Here is an 18,172-nt window from a genome sequence, read left to right as displayed (position 1 = left end):
AAATATAGCCATACATGTATGCCACTCATGAGGGTTCTAACAGCAGCAAATGTATGTTCCCTGCACAGTTTTAGAAATTTTGTGCAGTTTTGATAAACCTTGTTCCGTTTTGGTCTTGGCCATTAGGAAAGGTTGGTATTTTCCTTTTTTAGGGTTCAGGGCAGAAGTGTTTCCATAGAAATCCACACTGCATGTCAGTTACTTAAATGGCTGTTCTGGTTATGTAAAGTTATAACTAAAACTATTAGATTGGTGGAGGTCCTACTGCTGGGACACCCGCTGATCACCAGAACAGGGACCCTTTACTCCTTGGAGCCACCCAAAATGAATGGAGCATCTGGTCAGATATGCATACAGCCGCTCCATTCAGTTATATGGGAGTTTTGGAGATAGTACATTCTAGCAGTGCCTAGGACCTCCACAGTCTAATAGTTATCCCCTAACCCGTTGATAGGAGATAATGTTACGTAACTGGAATACCTACATGTACTTAAAATCTCATCCTCTTTGCTGGTACTGTATGTGCGTGCAGCAAATCCACAGTGTGTATGTCCCATGTGTATGTACGAGACCCTAAAGAAGGTTTACTTAGCAAATGTAACTGATTGCACAGTTTTATTTTTACACAACATGGGAAACATTGGGAAGCAATATCATAATAAAAAGAATACAATTATATTCAGTTGTCTTACAGTGATGCCACTTTGGTGACACCAATAGTCATTTGAAAATGTCGTAGAAACAAGTTTCCACAACATTTAACAGGACATATAGTGCAGTTCATTAAAGTGCTACAATAAAAAAAAGGGTTATTCTGGTACAAAAAATAGTCTTTGCATGGCCATAAAATGGTTAAAACAAATATACCATTTAATCAGCCTTGGTAGGGAAAATGCTTGAACGGTACTTGTATGATAATTGCAAGAGTGGGACCAATCTTCCTCTCACTGCAGATATCTTGTCTCACTAGTAGGATGTCTTCAGCTCTGTGGGTCTCTAGAAAAATGTATATGGCTAGATTGACATGGTACTAGTAGCTCTTGTAATATGTTGCATTTTCTTCTTCAAGGCCCCTTACGTTTAGCAATCAGTGTTTGGTTCGGGGACTAAATGTTTCTTACATGGTCAGCTTTAGATTTTAGGACCTTGCCACATTGTGCCCCCCTTGCTTGAAGCAGTAGCAAATGCAAAACCAGAATTTTAAGTGATTTCAGACTTCTGAGGTGTTCTCCTTCAGCTTACTGACTGTTTAGTGATGTTTTCTATTCTGTCATTTTATATTGTGACTTAGAATCGCAGGTCTTTTAATGTATTAGTACATTTGTAGCAGAGGATTAATAGCCACAGACTGTGCAACGCAGCAGAAGTGTACATTTTTCCTTATTACAGAGGAACATTTTGCACAGAAGTAGATTGAGATTATAAATTCTCCCCATCTGCGGCTGTCAGTAAGGGGGTAATGAGCTGCCCGTCTTCTTGTGTTATTGAGGTTACCTTTCTACTGGTGGTTTTATCCTTCCCACGTGAACCTACACTTCCTTTATATAACTGAAGAGTAACCAGAGCCGCTATTAGATGTGTTTCAACAAAATTTTGGGGATAGCCATAAAAGTTAAAACAATGTTGACAGCATTCAATTGTTTCCAGGCCTAAAAAGGCTTGGAATGTTCTTGTATGAAAAAAATGCATATAAATATATATATACAGTAATAAACTAATGTATTTCCACACGGCGCTTAGTAATAAAATGGGCCCCTGTACTGCATTCTCAGGACTTCTGGTCAGTCACATCCTCTTGTTTTTGGGAAAAAAAAAACTTAAAAGAGAATCTGTCATGTTGTAAATGCAGTCTGATATGCAGACAGCATGTTATAGAGCAGGAGGAGCTGAGCAAATTGATATTTTGCTTATTTTGAACTTCTACTAACTTTTTCTTCTGTATGCACACTCATACATTGTTCATTATTGAATGAGACCGCCCACTGGACTCTTAAAGAGTAACTAAACCTTTTCCTACCTAAAAAGCACCATTCGCTTTGCACTTAAAACTACAGCTCAGCAGTGTACAGAGTACGGAGTGTGAAATTTAGGAATGGGCAGCAGCAGCGTTGTGAGTACAGGCAGGAGTTTATATTGCTGACATGCAGTTCTCTTAGTTTAGCGGAGCAATCAGAAGCAGAAGCCCGCTCCGCTCAGCTAATCCTGCCATAGTACATAGGTACAGAGTGCCCATGTGCTATGCCAGGAGTTTGTAATCCTCTGGGGAGCACAGGCAGGAGCAGCAATGTGCACTCCTGTCTGTACTCAGAGCTGCTGCGGCCCCATTCATAAACTTCACAGCCGTACTCCGTACACCGCTGAGCTATGGAGAACTGAGTTTTAAACGCACAGTGAATGATGCTCTTTAGGTAGGAAAAACACAAAGAAAAATACAAAATTAATAAATAAAGTATATTGAAAAAAGTTTTTTTTAGGGCATTAGGGACATCATATTAAAATTAAAAGTTACTCTTTAAGCATAGAAAGAGCAGAGATAGATCAATAAATGACATTACGTAAAACCCTTTTCCAATAAAACTATATATCAATCTTACCTGTTCCTCATGGTCTCAATTACCTGTACAGTATATAGAGCAGACAGCAGTCTTGTCTACCCAAAACGGCAATTAATTGGTAAGTCGGGTGGAATATTTATATAAAATTGAGAAAATGAAATATTTTGGAAATAAATACTAAGCTGTACTGATTCTCCATATTTTTCCGTGTACATTTGTTCCCTATCAAAAGCAGAATGATCTTCTAAATCCACACATGACATTGTTTTCCTGTGTTTTAATGAACAGAACAGGGTAGTTACACTTTGTAATATATGTTCACTGAAAGGAAGAGGGAGCATTAAATCATTGTGCCGTGTGATGAATGGTTTGTACTGTACATTGAAGAATAAATTGAACAAACTGGCATAGAAGTCAGTGAACATGAAATCAGCTATTAGAAGGGAGCTTGTGAACAAATTCTGAAGCTGATATGCATCTTTTGATTAATGCCCTATCAATCATCCGTAGTGGTTACCTTAGCAAAGTCAGCCTGTAATCATTCATAGTTCCTTTCAGGAGCACTGGCAGGGACTATAGGCTGGTAATAACTGAACATTATTACTGATTTCCTACTGACTCTTGCAGAGAACAATTACCGTGTTCCCCGTGTTTGGGCTTTGCATTATCAAAAAAAAAAAAGTAGCGCATAGTAAAATGAAAAGAGTTCTGTTCAAATACCGCCAACATTCTCTTAGGGTATTTCTAATGATATTCTCTCCTAAATGGCAAAAAGCTCTCACAAGTCATAATGATAGCAATATAATTACTCGGCATAAGTCCTGTTTTTGGACTGTGCTTTATCAAGGAGGCATAATAATGAAAATCGTTGGGATTATTTGTTTTAATGAGTTAATTTGCCTGTAATTATAAGATGTGTATTTTTTAATCTAATGTGGCCGAGTGTGAGATGTGTTCATTTTTCCTGAAAGCGGGTGCTAATCTGGAGGAGTGTTTCAATGTCATTGCCGCTGTCGTGAGTCTGACCAATCACTATTTCATACAGCAGTCAGGAAAGACGGAAGGATAAAATCCTAAAAGGGCTCTTAATATTCTAGTAAATACCAGGCCACTGCAGTGGGGGAGACATTACTTATTTACAATGTATTTACAGGGTATGAATGGATATGGCAGGGTTGTCCTGCAGCCTTCCCAAGTTCAAAACCTTTCCATACACGTGAAATAACTGTCGGCTGAATGCTTGTTCAGCTCACAGCTGTCTCTTCTGATCCTCCCATACATATGCATGCTCAGCTGATCTCCCTAAGAAACGAAAGGATGGCGCAGTTGAAATCCAACATGCCCATATCTTCTCTCCCTCAACATCAGCTGTGGAGGGGACACTTGGGCTAGCATGATGTTCAGTCGAAATCAACACGTTCAGCCGATATACATGAAATGCAAATGGCCAGCTTTACAATTTATATGCTTTCCCTGAGCTTGTGTAGTTTCTTCATTATTTCTCCACAATCCAAATACACTGATCCCTCAAAATACAATGGCCTCAGGATACAATATTTTACAACTTTTCTGACCCATCGTAAGTTGAAACTAGACTCAACATACAATGCCTCAGCCTCAGATCCAACTAATCAAAGCCACCTCTCTGGTAAAATAGCTGGGTTTCTAGTTAGCAGCTATTGCTGACTGTTATATGTAAGGACTTGTCTTATATGTCTTCGTTATCTGCTTACTTTTCTTAAATCTTAATTTTCTCTTATCTTGGATGACATTTTGTGGCTTTGGAACCGATTACTCAAGTTACAATGGTTTCAACATACAATATTCGTCCTGAAAACAATTAATATTGTATCTTGAGGGACCACTGTACTGATAGGTCATATAACCCTAATGCAGGAATAAGGGAAAATAGTCTGCCCCATTGGACAGGGACGTGATTAAATAGAGGGTTGGTGGAATATGCTCCTCTGTCTTCTGGATGGTGTACAAGTTGCCAGTGTAGACATAGAAAACTATGCCTGGATACCTAGAGGTGTAAGCATAAATAAACTTTGGTTCTCTTGTAGCAGCAGCAGTGCCAACATTATTGTCCAGCCATTCATTTTTTATACATCATATCTGTAATTATGGAACCTGTCACTTAATTTGTTCATTCTGCAGGAAACATGTTATAGGACATAATTCATATATTGTTTTGTGGCAAAAGAGTCAGTATGTTCATCAACACCTCTTCTCTCTCTAACCTTCAGGGTCCAACTGATAGCTGTTTGTGCTTATAAACACTTTCTAGGAATTCTATCAATCACTGATTCGGACTCCCCTCTGGACTTCTAAGGTCAGGCGAAGCAGAGGTTTAGATCATTAAATTAAAAGTTACACTGAATTTTTGCCACAAATCTAGATAGTAATCTGCTCAGCTCAGTTTTAGGGCCCACCAGTAAAATTCATTCATGGGTCCCAAAGTACAGTTACTGTATATGCAAATACTACCTGCTCACATAAGAGGCTCAAGATGGTGGATTATAGGGTCCCTGCAACATCTTCGAGAAGGGGAAAAAGGACACTGGCTAGCCTGCATCTATACTTACAAGTCACCTCAGCCACCACATTCATCTATAATAATAAACTGGGTAGTTTGTTAAATAATCTACCCAGTTTTTTATATGGACATAGGCTGGTTGAGATGCTGTGCTGGGGGACTGGTGGCCTACCTTTATCAGGGGCCAACCGGGGGATTCATCTGTTCCCCTGTGGGCTAGTCTAAGCCTGGCTCAGCTCCTTATGCTCCATGACATGCTGTCTGCAGAATGGACTTTATTTACATGCGACGGGTTCCCTTTAAATGCTCCATATTTTTTTCTTACCGACGCACAATTAATATAATGCTCTTATAATGAAAATAATACTTTTCCAGTCTCAATATGTAATTATGCATGCTATCACGTACACACATATGAATCCGGAATAGGCTTGAGTTGTCATGCAAACTTTCTGAAGAAATACGGAAATAGTCAAATACAAAATGATTTCTAGGCAGGGAGAGCACTCATTTTTATTTTAGGAAGGAACAATAAAAATGATTCGGGAATCAGACATCCCCTTCCAAGGTGCCGAGTTGTTTAAAGAAGAAAAAGTGGGAATTAAACATAGCTTTCTTATCTTCCATTAGTGATTAGAGTGGATCACTGGGAACAATTTATTTGAGGAGCATGCAATAAAGAGTGGTTTGGCAATGCCTGCTTGCAGAGTGAAGTCTTTATGCTGTAATATCATTTTCCTCAGAATTGAACTGTAGGCTCAGGAACACAGAGGAGTAATGAAGTGATGACAGGTATTAGCATGCATAATGGGCTTTAATAGACATTTAATGATGTTAAACTGGAAGAGAGAGACGGGATCTCCCATCGGAATATCCCCACACTGAAACGCATTGATCAGCAGTCTTACAACAGATTTTAGTGCACGCTGCCTTGACAGAAATTCTTTTTAGGTGACATTCTGGCTGAGCAGAACCTTCCATCGCTTTTTTTCTAAATGAGTGATATGACAAGTGCTGTGTACAAGACACATTTGCCAATTGATTTTCTTTCCTCATAATGCGATTTCAAAGACTTATGTAGGAGTATTCACATTCTAACATTTAGCGGATCTCTCATTACACAAGGTGTCCTAGAAAATCCTTTTAGTGATGTAGTTTTACTACATATTAATAGGCCGCATTGTTATCTCTCTACTCGTCAGAGATGTGCAGTTATACCTAAGAGGGTAAGAACATCTGTAACATTTTAAAGCTGAATGGCTTCATTTACATTTTGTAATGTTATTTTTTTTCTTCTTTCTTTGCAGCCCAGCATTGAGCTTTACATATCCACCTACCCCAGTGTCCTTGCAACAGATGCATCAACATATAATAAATCGACAGCATAGTATAGGCTCAGCATTTGGACACAGCCCCCCACTTATGCACCCTGCACCCACCTTTCCCAGTCAGAGAACCGTTCCAGGAATTCCTAGTGTCTTGAATCCAGTGCAGGTCAGTGTGGGCCCATCAGAAGTCATACAGGTAAGAGGCTATTCTTAGCTTTTCTTCATATAAAGTGATTTCCAAGATTTCAAAAAATTCACCAGCAACTCTAGCGCTACCACTCCAGTGATCCCCACCATTCTCAGTTTATTTCCCTGTAGCGATAATGTGCCATACATGGACATTATGTTCAAAGCAAATTATGGGCAGAGACTGGCAGAGGACTGAAGTATTGTTTTTTTGTGTTTAATTTACTCACTATTAAAGGGGTTCTACAGTTTTTTTTTTAACTGATGATCTATTCTCTTCTCTGGATAGATTATCAGCATCTGTTCGGCGGGGGTCTGACACCCGGGACCCCTACCGATCAGCTGTCCATTCAAGTGAACAGAGCTTAGCCCAGGCCATTGATACTAGTCTTGACGTCACTGGGCCTGTGGTAAACAGCGAGAAGGCCACAGCACTACTGCCAACGCCGCTGCCTTCTCAAACAGCTGATCGGCAGGGGTCCCGGGTGAACCCCACCCATCAGATGCTGATGATCTATCCAGAGGATAGATTATCAGTTTAACCCCTTTAAGGCTGTATTAGACAGTCCGATTTAACAGGCAATTGTTGGGGAGGAAGCGTTCCTTCCTGGCAATCACCAGCTTGCTAGCGGAAAAGACCACTGCTATTACATGCATCGATCTCCTCCTCAGTATAACATTACTCTTCCCTATACTGAATCATTGTTTGCCAGCAGCAGATCATGTTTAGACACCATAATCTGCCGCCTGCAAACATTTTTTTTTTTTTCCGTGTAAAAAGATTTGGATTGTCCGATGAACGAGATTTGCCGCTGTTCATCGGGCAGTCGGCGTCAGTATTAGACTGTGAGATGATCGCTAACGAGCGCAACTATGAACGTTCGTTAGCAATCATCTGCCGAAAAATCAGTAGGTGTAATACAGGATTTATCTACTTGAAAAGATCGGCACTCAGCATCTGGGTTCACTCTAGATAAGCATTTTGTTCCTATAATTGTAATATCACCATACAAATAACAAGTTAAAATGGTAGGAATATACATATAAAAGTAAAAATATCTGATAAAAACACAAATATCCCACTATCCAAATGTCTCGATCAAAAGTGAGCAGTCACCAGCGAGATCAACAGCCTATGTGTGGAGTGAGACGTCTGACTCCACACATAGGCTGTTGATCTCGCTGGTGATTGCTCACTTTTGATCGAGACATTTGGATAGTGGGATATTTGTGTTTTTATCACATATTTTTACTTTTATATGTATAATCCTACCATTTTTTTACTTTTTATTTGTATGGTGATATTACAATTATAGGAACAAAATGCTTAACTAGAGTGATCCCAGATGCTGAGTGCCGATCTTTTCAAGCAGATACATTTTGATATACGGTGATTGGGTGAGTCATTGCGATCAGTGCACCAGTTCCATATTGGAGAACAGGTTGTTATTTATCAAGTAATACAGGATTTAGTCTAGTTTTTAAAATATCCTGTAGAATTCCTTTAAAGGGTATATGCACCTGCACACATTAATATACAATAATATCTATAGATAGATAGAATGATAGATTATTGTAGATAGACAGGTAGTAACCACATTAGTGTCACAGCAGTTTTTTTATTTTTTTATTTTCCAAATGGAAACCAATCTACAGAACCATATAAAAATACTATTCATATATTTGATGTGGATGTAAATATCATCTGGGTTATACATATTTAAATAAAAGTATAGAATTTGATCATTTGGATTTGCAGATTTACCGTCTAGAAGACGTTTTAAAGCAAAGTTTATGAAATATTTGTTATGGTTATACATCAATGGATTTTTTTCTAATATGAAAATGTGTTTGCACTCATGTATCAAAGTCATTCTGCCTGTCCATCCCATGCTATCACTTCAAAGCTCTAGGATGGATTATAGAGGAGTTATGCGCGGCATACATTATACCCACATATATCATTTCTGTCTGGCCCATTGTTTTTCTTGTATATTTTCCAGTGTCTTACATTATGCTCATCATTATATTAACATGTGCTTCAACTGGACTCCTAATTAACTGTCAATGTAGCCTCCTGTCTTCATTGGTAATAAAGAGCTGTAGGCACCAGTCTCATTTCTGAGCCTATTCCAGTTCCAGGATTAGTCAGCGTGATGTATTTCCAGGGGAGACACTTTGTCTTACAAATGTAGGCATATATGCACCTCTCATGCCTCCCTACAGTCCCAAGATTCAAGACACCATAGAAAACAATAAGGCAATTTACCAAATATAAACCGTGTAGACCCGTAACCCACTTTAAAGAGCACATATCCAACTGCCAGGACAAGAGTATGGACAAAATTGTGGGACAGAATTGGCACAATCTAGAAAGCATTAATAAAATTGCTTTATGGCAGACCCAAAGGCCATAGACACAATGGTCAGTAGGGGATCTCATTGACTTCTATAGGAGAGTTTTCTAGGCGTGCTCTGTGACCTGTGCAGAGGTCATTGTACAAGGAAAGAATAGAGAAGCTCTGACAATCACTTATTGTGAATGGTGGATGCTGTCTTATCTATACACAGAGGTGATATTATTACAGGCAGGATTAGAATGACACATAAGCAGGTAATTGCAGTAAAGTGATCTACAAAATAACATCATTGAAAATTCTTTAAAATACATTAAACAAAAAAACTGATTTAACCAATAGGTCATTTTCTGATGACACATTCTCTTTAAGCAAAACAGATTCCTCAAAAAACACCCCTGGTGAATTTATATTAGTGAAGAATGCATTGTGTAACGTTTTTGCCAGAAATTTTACAAACTTATATAATCTTGTTGATCAGCAGAACAAACCGACAAGTGAGTCGGCAGTGAGCAGCACAGGGGATCCAATGCACAACAAGCGCTCCAAAATTAAGCCTGAAGATGAGCTGCCCAGTCCTCTTGCAGGGAGCATACAGGTAACTTTATTTTTGCTTAGATTTTTTTAGGATTTCATTTTTGAAGATTATTTTTATGTCTTGCCTTTCCTTAAAACCTATGTATCTTTTTTTGTATATATACACAAGGTCTATAATATACAGTGGTCTGAATGTCAGTTTTTTGTTACAGATTTCCGAATAACCTGTGACCCGTTAAACAGACTTTCATATGTCCTATTAGGACATAAAAGGGGGTTTCCCAGCTTGAAACTGGCCTCTATGAGTTACAGCAGAGTACTGTTGCAAAGAGTAATTCCTGCTCTGGCAGTATCAATGCAACCATTACTGCAACCCTTTCAAATGAAATAATTCTGACAGCCACCACTAGGGGACCCAAGGAGGCAGGCAATGATGTATTTATTATGGAGTTCTAGGTGCTGTGTAAATCCACATCCAATAAGCTCCCCCTAGTGGTGTCTATTGACAGCCAGAATGTATGAGTGAAGAGAAACAGGGTTCAAAAGGGTGCAACTGGCCCAATGTGGATATAAGCCAATCCAAATAGATAAACATTGTAAAAAAAAAGGCAGCACTCCAGAAAGTAAAAAATGCAAAAAATACTTTTTTTTACCCAAATGGGACATGCAACGTTTCGGCTCTATGCAGGAGCCTTTCTCAAGCCTCAGAAAGGCTCCTGCATAGAGCCAAAACGTTGCATGTCCCATTTGGGTAAATAAAGTATTTTTTGCATTTTTTACTTTCTGGAGTGCTGCCCCTTTTTCCAATTTTTATATATACAGTATATATATACAGTATATATATATATATATATATATATATATATAATTTTCTAAGTTTTAATTTGCTAAATGTCTTTCAGTATAAATAAATGTTGTATTCAGTTCACTGCTGGCATATTAAAGTGAACAGAGTATTTTGAGCAATTAGGCAGATCTCTGTCTTTCCATCTAACCCCCTGGTAATTTAACATTCCCATCTTTTAACTCTGTGTCTAGGATCATCCAGATGGAATGACTCTGGTGAAAGAGGAGGGGGATAAAGATGAAAGTAAACAAGAGCCTGAAGTAGTCTATGAGACAAACTGCCATTGGGAAGCCTGTTCCAGAGAGTTTGACACACAAGAACAGCTAGTGCATGTAAGTTAATGGAATTCAGGAACTGGGGTTTGAAAGCTATGTGACCTTTCAACAGTGAGGTCGGGGTCTTTGACCCTGTGTTGAGTCAAGTTTCTTAGCCAGCAGCGTAGCATGCTGGAGAGGACTTTATGAGTTTCAAAGAATAAAGGGAAGTCTTAGTCATGGTGCTTGACCTGTTCAGTCAGCTAAAGCTTACTGCAAAATTCAATAAAGTCTTCAGCAGAGAGTGTAATGGCTCTGATCTTGTAAGCCAGCAAACATTATTTTTTTCTGTAGGAGACTTTGATATTTATTGAGTAATAGTAAGCTGAACATGAATTAATACTAACCTGAAGCCAGTACTTCTTCCATAAACCAGGGCGTCTTTTTCTTCTTCACAAATTTAATACATTATTAGTTTTGTTAAAAGAAGATTGTTCGCTTCAGGCAGAAAACGATTGTTGACCCTCACATCCCCTGGACCACCTCTCAGCTCAATACCGTAGAGTCTTCTTCATCCTCAAGCAGAAGGGCAGGAGACTTACTGTTTAGAGGAAAATTATGTAAAAGAAGAACTGAAGTAGGAACGTGTCAGCCTCATCTTTGCTACATAGAGCAGAGTGATTCTGAACATGGAAGCATTTACTATGACACAGTAACAAAAAATCTAAATGCAGAGGTCCTACATGATATATAATACAATATATAATACAATAATACTTATGTGTAATTGACATTTTATTAATTATAGGTCCTAAAGTGGATCTGGCAAGAACAACTGTAATGTAACAGCAGCTTGTCTTAAATAGGTTGAACTGAGATTAAAGGAGTTGTCTGTATTCATGCTGATGACCTATTCTCAGGATAGGTCATTAATATCAGATCACTGGAAGGCCAACTCCCTGTATCCCCACCAATCATCTGTTTGAAGAGAAGGCCGCGCTTGTACGGCCACTGCTTTTCTTCATTGTTGACCTGCATGTTGTCGCAACTGAACTGGCGTACGTGGCGTGAACGGGGAAGAAGTTGCAAATCCCCTTTGTGACCGGATCTGTGACAGATATACACCAAAAATTGGAGTATATCTTTTCATAAAGGACCCGCTCAGTTTTTGAAGCAGTTTTTTTTTAAGTCAAAGAGGTAGCTCCACCTCCTTCCTTTATATTTCCCATTCCTTTTACATTCATTCCTGACTTAGTTAAAAAAAAAAAAACTACCAATAACACTCAATGTGTGTTTCTAGCCTTACACATTCTTCATTTTGGCAGTTTTCAAAATGGTGCCGTTTTTACAAACTGCTTTGTGATTTTATCACATCGAAAAACATAAAAAAAAAAAAATGCAACACAAGTATAAACACTGCAATGCAATACTAAAATTTTCTGCAGAGATTTCTAGAGAATGGAGCCCCTTTCACATTATTGCCCGCTCTCTACTTATATTCCAACATATACTGTAGATTATGGACCGTTATTACAAGAATTAAGGTCAGACATCTGTACCATGCCTTCATATAGTGATCTAATTTCAGTTCAGTGGAACAGCAGGAGGTCCCAGTTTTGTGACCATAATATGAACATTAAAACACTGCCGTATCACAGCTGTCTGGAACTAGCCTTACAGGCTAATATGTTTTTATACTGCTAGGACATTCCTACAAATAAGGAGAGTTGTCATGTTTAAGCTTATAGGAATTCTCCAAGAAAAAGTGCCAAATTTATTTATTTATTTTAGAATTTTATTTTTCAGGAACAGCACCACTCCTGTCCATGCACTGTCTGGTAATGCTGCTCTGCCTTACTGGGCTGCAATGCCAGACACCACCTATGCAGATATTTTAGTTGTCCATTCCTTGACATACTTGGATGTAATGCGATGATCTGTATGATTATGTGTGGTAAGCGTCTCCTCACCACATAATGAAGGAACCATAATTATATCTACATCATGAATGCAGCTTTTCATAGTAAAATTGTACACTGAACAAAATAACCTGCAGGTCAGGTGTCTATGTGCTATTTTCCTTGACTTCTACAAGGCAATATCTGAGACCAAATTGAAAAATGTCTTTCAACTATTGATATAGCGAACCTTTCAGTCTGCATTAATCGGTAGACAAGGTGTTTTAAACCATCCTTCCTCCCTGTCTTATTTACAGCACCTATCCATCGCCACTACTGCATCCAGTTAATAGCAGGATTCATGATCTTCCATGGTTGTCTATCTAATGTGTGACAGGACAGGCTTCCTGCTGTAGCAAGTCACTATCTATAATTGATATCCTTCCATGGAATGGAGTATAGCCTGGAATGGCAGAGTTTCGCTGATCAGATTTAAATCCTGACTTGGTTTTGGATGGTTATGCTGAAGTTGAAGGCTTCTTTATAACCTGGTGAAGAGACATACTGTTTATTGTAAGAACCTGTGAATAGGAACAACAGAAAAACACTGCTTGCTGCCCTCTTTATTAACTAATATTTGCCACTCCGTACCCTCTTTATCAACTAATATGTGCCATTCCATGGTCTTCATAAGCAGGGATTTGAAAATGTTTGTGGGACAACTGGGAAAAGTAGATTAAAAATAGCCAGAAGCAACAAATTCTATTTAAAAATGGTATGTGCTTAAAGTGTTTTCCCCATAATCCACTGAGACCCCCGATGATCACTAAAACAGGGATCCCAAGCCCCTCAATTGTTCCTCACTGCATGAACACAAACTATACCGCTGACAAAGCTGGCCAAGTGCAGCACACAGATGTTTTATCCTCATAAGACATTGAATGGCAATGATTTTGTCCCTGAAACACTTTCTTCTGACTTAAAAAAAAATCATGCCACTGATACATGCAGTGCCGCCAGACTTTCATCATCCTTGCAATTTCTACCATCGGTCCAGTTTGGGGACTGGATCTAATGCGTGCAAAAGCTTGTGGTGGAAACTTTTTAAAGTCCTTTCAGAGTGCTGCACCTCCCGCACATCTTCTTGCATGCACAATTTATTTGTGGTCTTAGGCTAGGTCTACACGACAACATTTGTTGCGTGAAAAAAAGTTGCGCGACAGATTTGGCGCAACATTTGTTGCGCGACAATTTTTATAATGACTGTCTATGGTGTCGCACTGCGACAAGCTGCGACTGCGACTGTCGTGTCGCAGTCGCAGTATGTCGCATGTTGCAGTGCAACACCATAGACTGCCATTATAAAAATTTTCGGGAGACATTAGTGCAACAAAATGTTGCGCGACAAATGTCGTCGTGTAGACCTAGCCTCGCCTGTTATGCTTCCACCCAGTTTTCATTTCAAGACATTAAATGGAGCACCCTTGCTCAACTGACTTTCCACTAACATTCCTTTTCACTGCTGTCATGCAATCAGGAGGAACGGGAAGGGTCAAAACCCCAATTCTAAAGAGATGTGTGGTTTTTGGGATTAGGGATGAGCGAATTTCAAATTTTGAAGTTCGGGTTCGTGTTGTGGTATTTACTGAATTGCGTTATGGATTCCGTTACCACGGACCATAACGCAATTCCATGATGGATTGCATAATGGAATGCCTTTAGAGGCATTCCGTTATTCATTCCCTCATAATAGAAGTCTATAACCTGCATAACAGATCCATCCGGTTTACGTTTTGTTGGAGTCCTCTCCTGCATAACGTAAACCAGACGGATCCGTTATGCAGGCCATAGACTTCTATTATGACGGAATGAATAACAGAATGCCTCTAAAGGCATTCCATTATGCAATCCATCATGGAATTGCATTATGGTCCGTGGTAATGGAATCCATAACGCAATTCAGTAAATACCACAACACGAACCCGCACACCAATTTCAAAATATCAAATTTGCTCATCCCTAATTGGGATCCCAGAGATAATGCATTTATTATCTGTCGTAATTTTAGGAAAATGTTGATTGTGAGGATACTCCTTTGTGAAAAAAAAAATCGTAATTTTGGTTAAGCTGTATGCACCATCTCTTACTGGGCGGACAAGCAATGACTGGGGAAGTAGTAAAAAGCTCCTCATCAGAAAGACAGTGCTGTGTATAGTCATACTTGAAGGCTCTCCAGATACTTCTTACCATTCCTGCGGTGTTTAATTTATGGAGGGTTGGCCATACTTTGAGTTTTCCCTGGCTTTGATACAAGGTCAAAAGACAGTTAGACTCAATTAATCTTCCTCTTGTTTTCTGGACAAGTTTAGTGTCTTGCATTAATTCAGCTTAGTATTAAAAACAATTGTTGTGTCACTATTCTCTTCATTGAGTGGAGCAGTTCACAATTATGTACACTCATCTGTTACAGTTTACGTTCTCAGGCCCCACATTAGCCCCAATGTTTTTCTCTCATTTTTACTAGTAAAGAGTCAGAATCTTTCTACTACCTATTAGCAAAAAAATATTTCTGTTCAAAAATGTGAAAACCACAAAGGGGGACATTTATTAAGGCAGGGCATTTTATACGCTGGTCAGTCTTTAATGGACTGGGATCAGACTGGGATCAGATGTGCCATAATTTATTAAGAGAAGTGCACCTCTGAATAAATGTGGTACGTCTCTGCAGGTCGTGCACTAGAAGTAAAATCAAGGATCTAGCTTCTGGGATAGATCCTTGCCTTAGCAGCGCTTGGAATTTGTCACAATTTATGTGTTTTTGTTTGTCTACCTGCTTTTTGAGGATTGACTAGAGGTTGTCAATGGGATTGAGATCTGGGGAGTTTCCTGGGCATATTACCCAAACTTTCGATGTTTTGTTCACCAAGCCACTTAGTTATTTCTTATGCCTTGTGACATGGTGCTCCATCATTCAGGAAAAAGCATTGTTCATTAGCAAATGTAAAAACATGTAAAACAAAATGTATACAATTTTTTTTACAAAAAAAAATAATCCAAAAAAGCCTTAAAAAACTACATGTGAACCCAGGCCTAGGCTACACAGGCACTTTTTGAAGTACTGTTAATTGATTTTATCTTTGTAACCCCTTAAGGACCTCCACCGTATATGTATGGCGAAAGTCCATTCCCTAAACATGGCGCCCTCTAGCACGTGCAGTGGGCGACAAAGCCGCAGGGTTTCTGCTATTTTAAATAGCAGAGACCCGTGGCACATGTATGCGATTAGCCATAAGGCTGATTGCATACATTTTCCACTTCAGATGCCGTGGTCAAATGTGACCATGGCATTTGATCACACCAGAAGCTGAAGTCGTGCGCTTCCGGTCCGGTAACAGTATTCCTCAACTGAGATCGGGGTACCTCTTACATGCCTGAAATAGCCCGAAGCCTGCTTGAGGCTTCGATGCCTATTTCAGAAATATACCAATGCAGGCCACTAGGTGGGAGCATTGTATTGCTATATTAAAAACGAAGTGTTCAATGATGGCACTTTAGCCATCAATGAACACAATGGGCAAATCTAATGATTGCCAGGTAGTGTTAAAAAAATAGAAATGGAAACAAAACAAAAAAAAAGTTCAAATCACCTTTCCTTAAAATAAAAATATAATAATAAACATAATGGGCATCGCTGTGTGTGAAAATGCCCATACTATTAAAATATAACAATATTAATGGCAAATGGTGTAACTGGGGGGGAAAAAACATGCCAATTTGCCATTTTTTGTCACCTCAACTACCTAATCATTTTTTTAATAAAAAGTGATCACAAATTCGCACACAATTCAAATTGGTATCACTGAAAAAGAACAGGTTGTCCCGCAAAAAAATTGCCCTCACACAGCCCTATACACATAACTTCAAAAAAGTTATAAGGGTCAGAATATGGTTATACATTTTTTTTTCCTCAAAGTTTTAATATTTTTTTTTAAACGCAAGAAAAATTATACAAGTGTGGTATCGTTGTAACCGTACTGACCTTAAGAATAAAGGTAACAGGTCAATTTTACTGCATAGTGTACAGTGTAAAAAAAATATAACTTTATCAGAATTGCGTTTTTTTCCCCAATTCTACCCCATTTGGAATTTCTTTTCCGCTTCCCACTACATGGTATGCAACTGTAAATGGTGCCATTAGAAAGTACAACTTGTCCCGCAAAAAAATGTGCCCTTATAAGGCTCTGTGAATGGAAAAATAAAAAAGTTAGGACTATGGGAAGGCGGGGTGTGAAAAACGAAAACACAAAAATGGAAAATCTCAGGGTCCTGAAGGGGTTAATGACAGCTGCAGTCCCCAATATTCAATTCATCTCATTGTATTTCTTTCGACCACAGTGATAGCTCAATAGTTACAGATGTAGCAAATGTTAACTTGACACCTAAGGCTGTCCATACATGATCAGGTTTTCTGATGCAGTTTTTGAAGCCAAAACCAAGTGTGATTTCTAAAGGGATTATTAAAGAAGAAAAAGTATAAGGGCTGATTCACACGACCATGCTCAGTCTGTGAAACACAGTCCATGTGTCGACTGCATTTCTTTGAATGACCGCAGTTCCAATAACCCGAACTGGAGCTACTCTTGTAGAAATCATGTGTTTTCTTCAAAACAGTCCCATTCAGATGAATGGAAATTATTTTCTTTCTCAGAAATTTCTGCAACAAAATCTGCCATTTATAAAGGCACACTAACTGCGAAGATTTGTGGAGGCACACAAAGGATTTCACAGCAGAACTTTAATGTCAGTCACAGACATTTAACCCCTCAGATGCCAGCTGAGGTGGCTCTCCCGCACTGAGATCCGGAAAGATGTTTGTAGGTCTGCAGGTGGCAGTGTTCCATTGGAATATACTGAATTTAACACGTTCTACTGTATTAAATTACAGTAGTATATGGGAGAAGCAATCTAATTTTTGCACTTTAAGGTCCCCTGGGGGAGGGGCTTAAAAAGTTAAAAGAAAATATTAGAAATGCAAATTAAAATCACACCCCTTTTCCCATAATAAAAATTATAATAAAAAGAGATAAAGATCCTATACACTGCCATGTCCCGAAATGATCGAAATATTAAAATATCATTTTATTTATCCCCTACGGTGAAAAAATGGACGATTTACAGTTTTTTGTCATTTCCCCTCCCAAAAAAGCTGAATAAAATGTCATCTACACTCCAATTAAAACTACAGATCACCCCGCAAAAATGAGCCCTTACAGAGCTCTGTAGATGGAAATATATAGCGATGCAAAAAAAATAAAAAATTCTTTATCCATGTTTCTATTTTTTTATATATATATTAAATTAATATTTAAGTATTAAAACATGTGAAAAACCATATAAATGTGGTATTGCTGTAATTATACTGACCCAGAGAATGAAGTAAACAAGTTAGTTTGACCACATAAGGAACGCCGTAAAAACTAAACCAATAGAACTATGGCACAAATTTTTTTTTTTCTAATTCTACTTTATTTGTAATTTGTTTTCTAGCTTCCCAATACATCCTATGCAATATGAAATGGTGACATTAGAAAGGGCAACTTGTTCAACAACAACCAAAAACTGGAATGGAAAAATAAAACAGTTATGGCTCTAGAAAGGCAGGGAGTAAAAA

At 38.6% G+C, this 18,172-nt stretch overlaps 1 protein-coding gene across 7 annotated transcripts in view; it reads left to right on the top strand.

Moving 5' to 3' along the window:
- The window catches only part of GLI3 (GLI family zinc finger 3), a 207,163-nt gene that overhangs the window by 154,240 nt on the left and 34,751 nt on the right, over positions 1 to 18,172 (top strand). For 6 of the 7 annotated variants that reach the window (XM_044294720.1, XM_044294724.1, XM_044294721.1 and 3 more), the window contains exons 8-10: positions 6,402 to 6,618; positions 9,447 to 9,563; positions 10,541 to 10,681. In XM_044294720.1, coding sequence (XP_044150655.1) covers positions 6,402 to 6,618; positions 9,447 to 9,563; positions 10,541 to 10,681 — 475 coding nt within the window. The remainder of the gene's footprint in view (positions 1 to 6,401; positions 6,619 to 9,446; positions 9,564 to 10,540; positions 10,682 to 18,172) is intronic. The other variant, XM_044294727.1, reaches the window with a different exon arrangement.

The sequence above is a fragment of the Bufo gargarizans genome, chromosome 5 (genome assembly GCF_014858855.1).
Source record: "Bufo gargarizans isolate SCDJY-AF-19 chromosome 5, ASM1485885v1, whole genome shotgun sequence".
Taxonomy (NCBI): domain Eukaryota; kingdom Metazoa; phylum Chordata; class Amphibia; order Anura; family Bufonidae; genus Bufo; species Bufo gargarizans.
The sequence above is the reverse complement of the archived record's forward strand: the minus strand, read 5'-3'. Positions and strand labels throughout refer to the sequence as shown.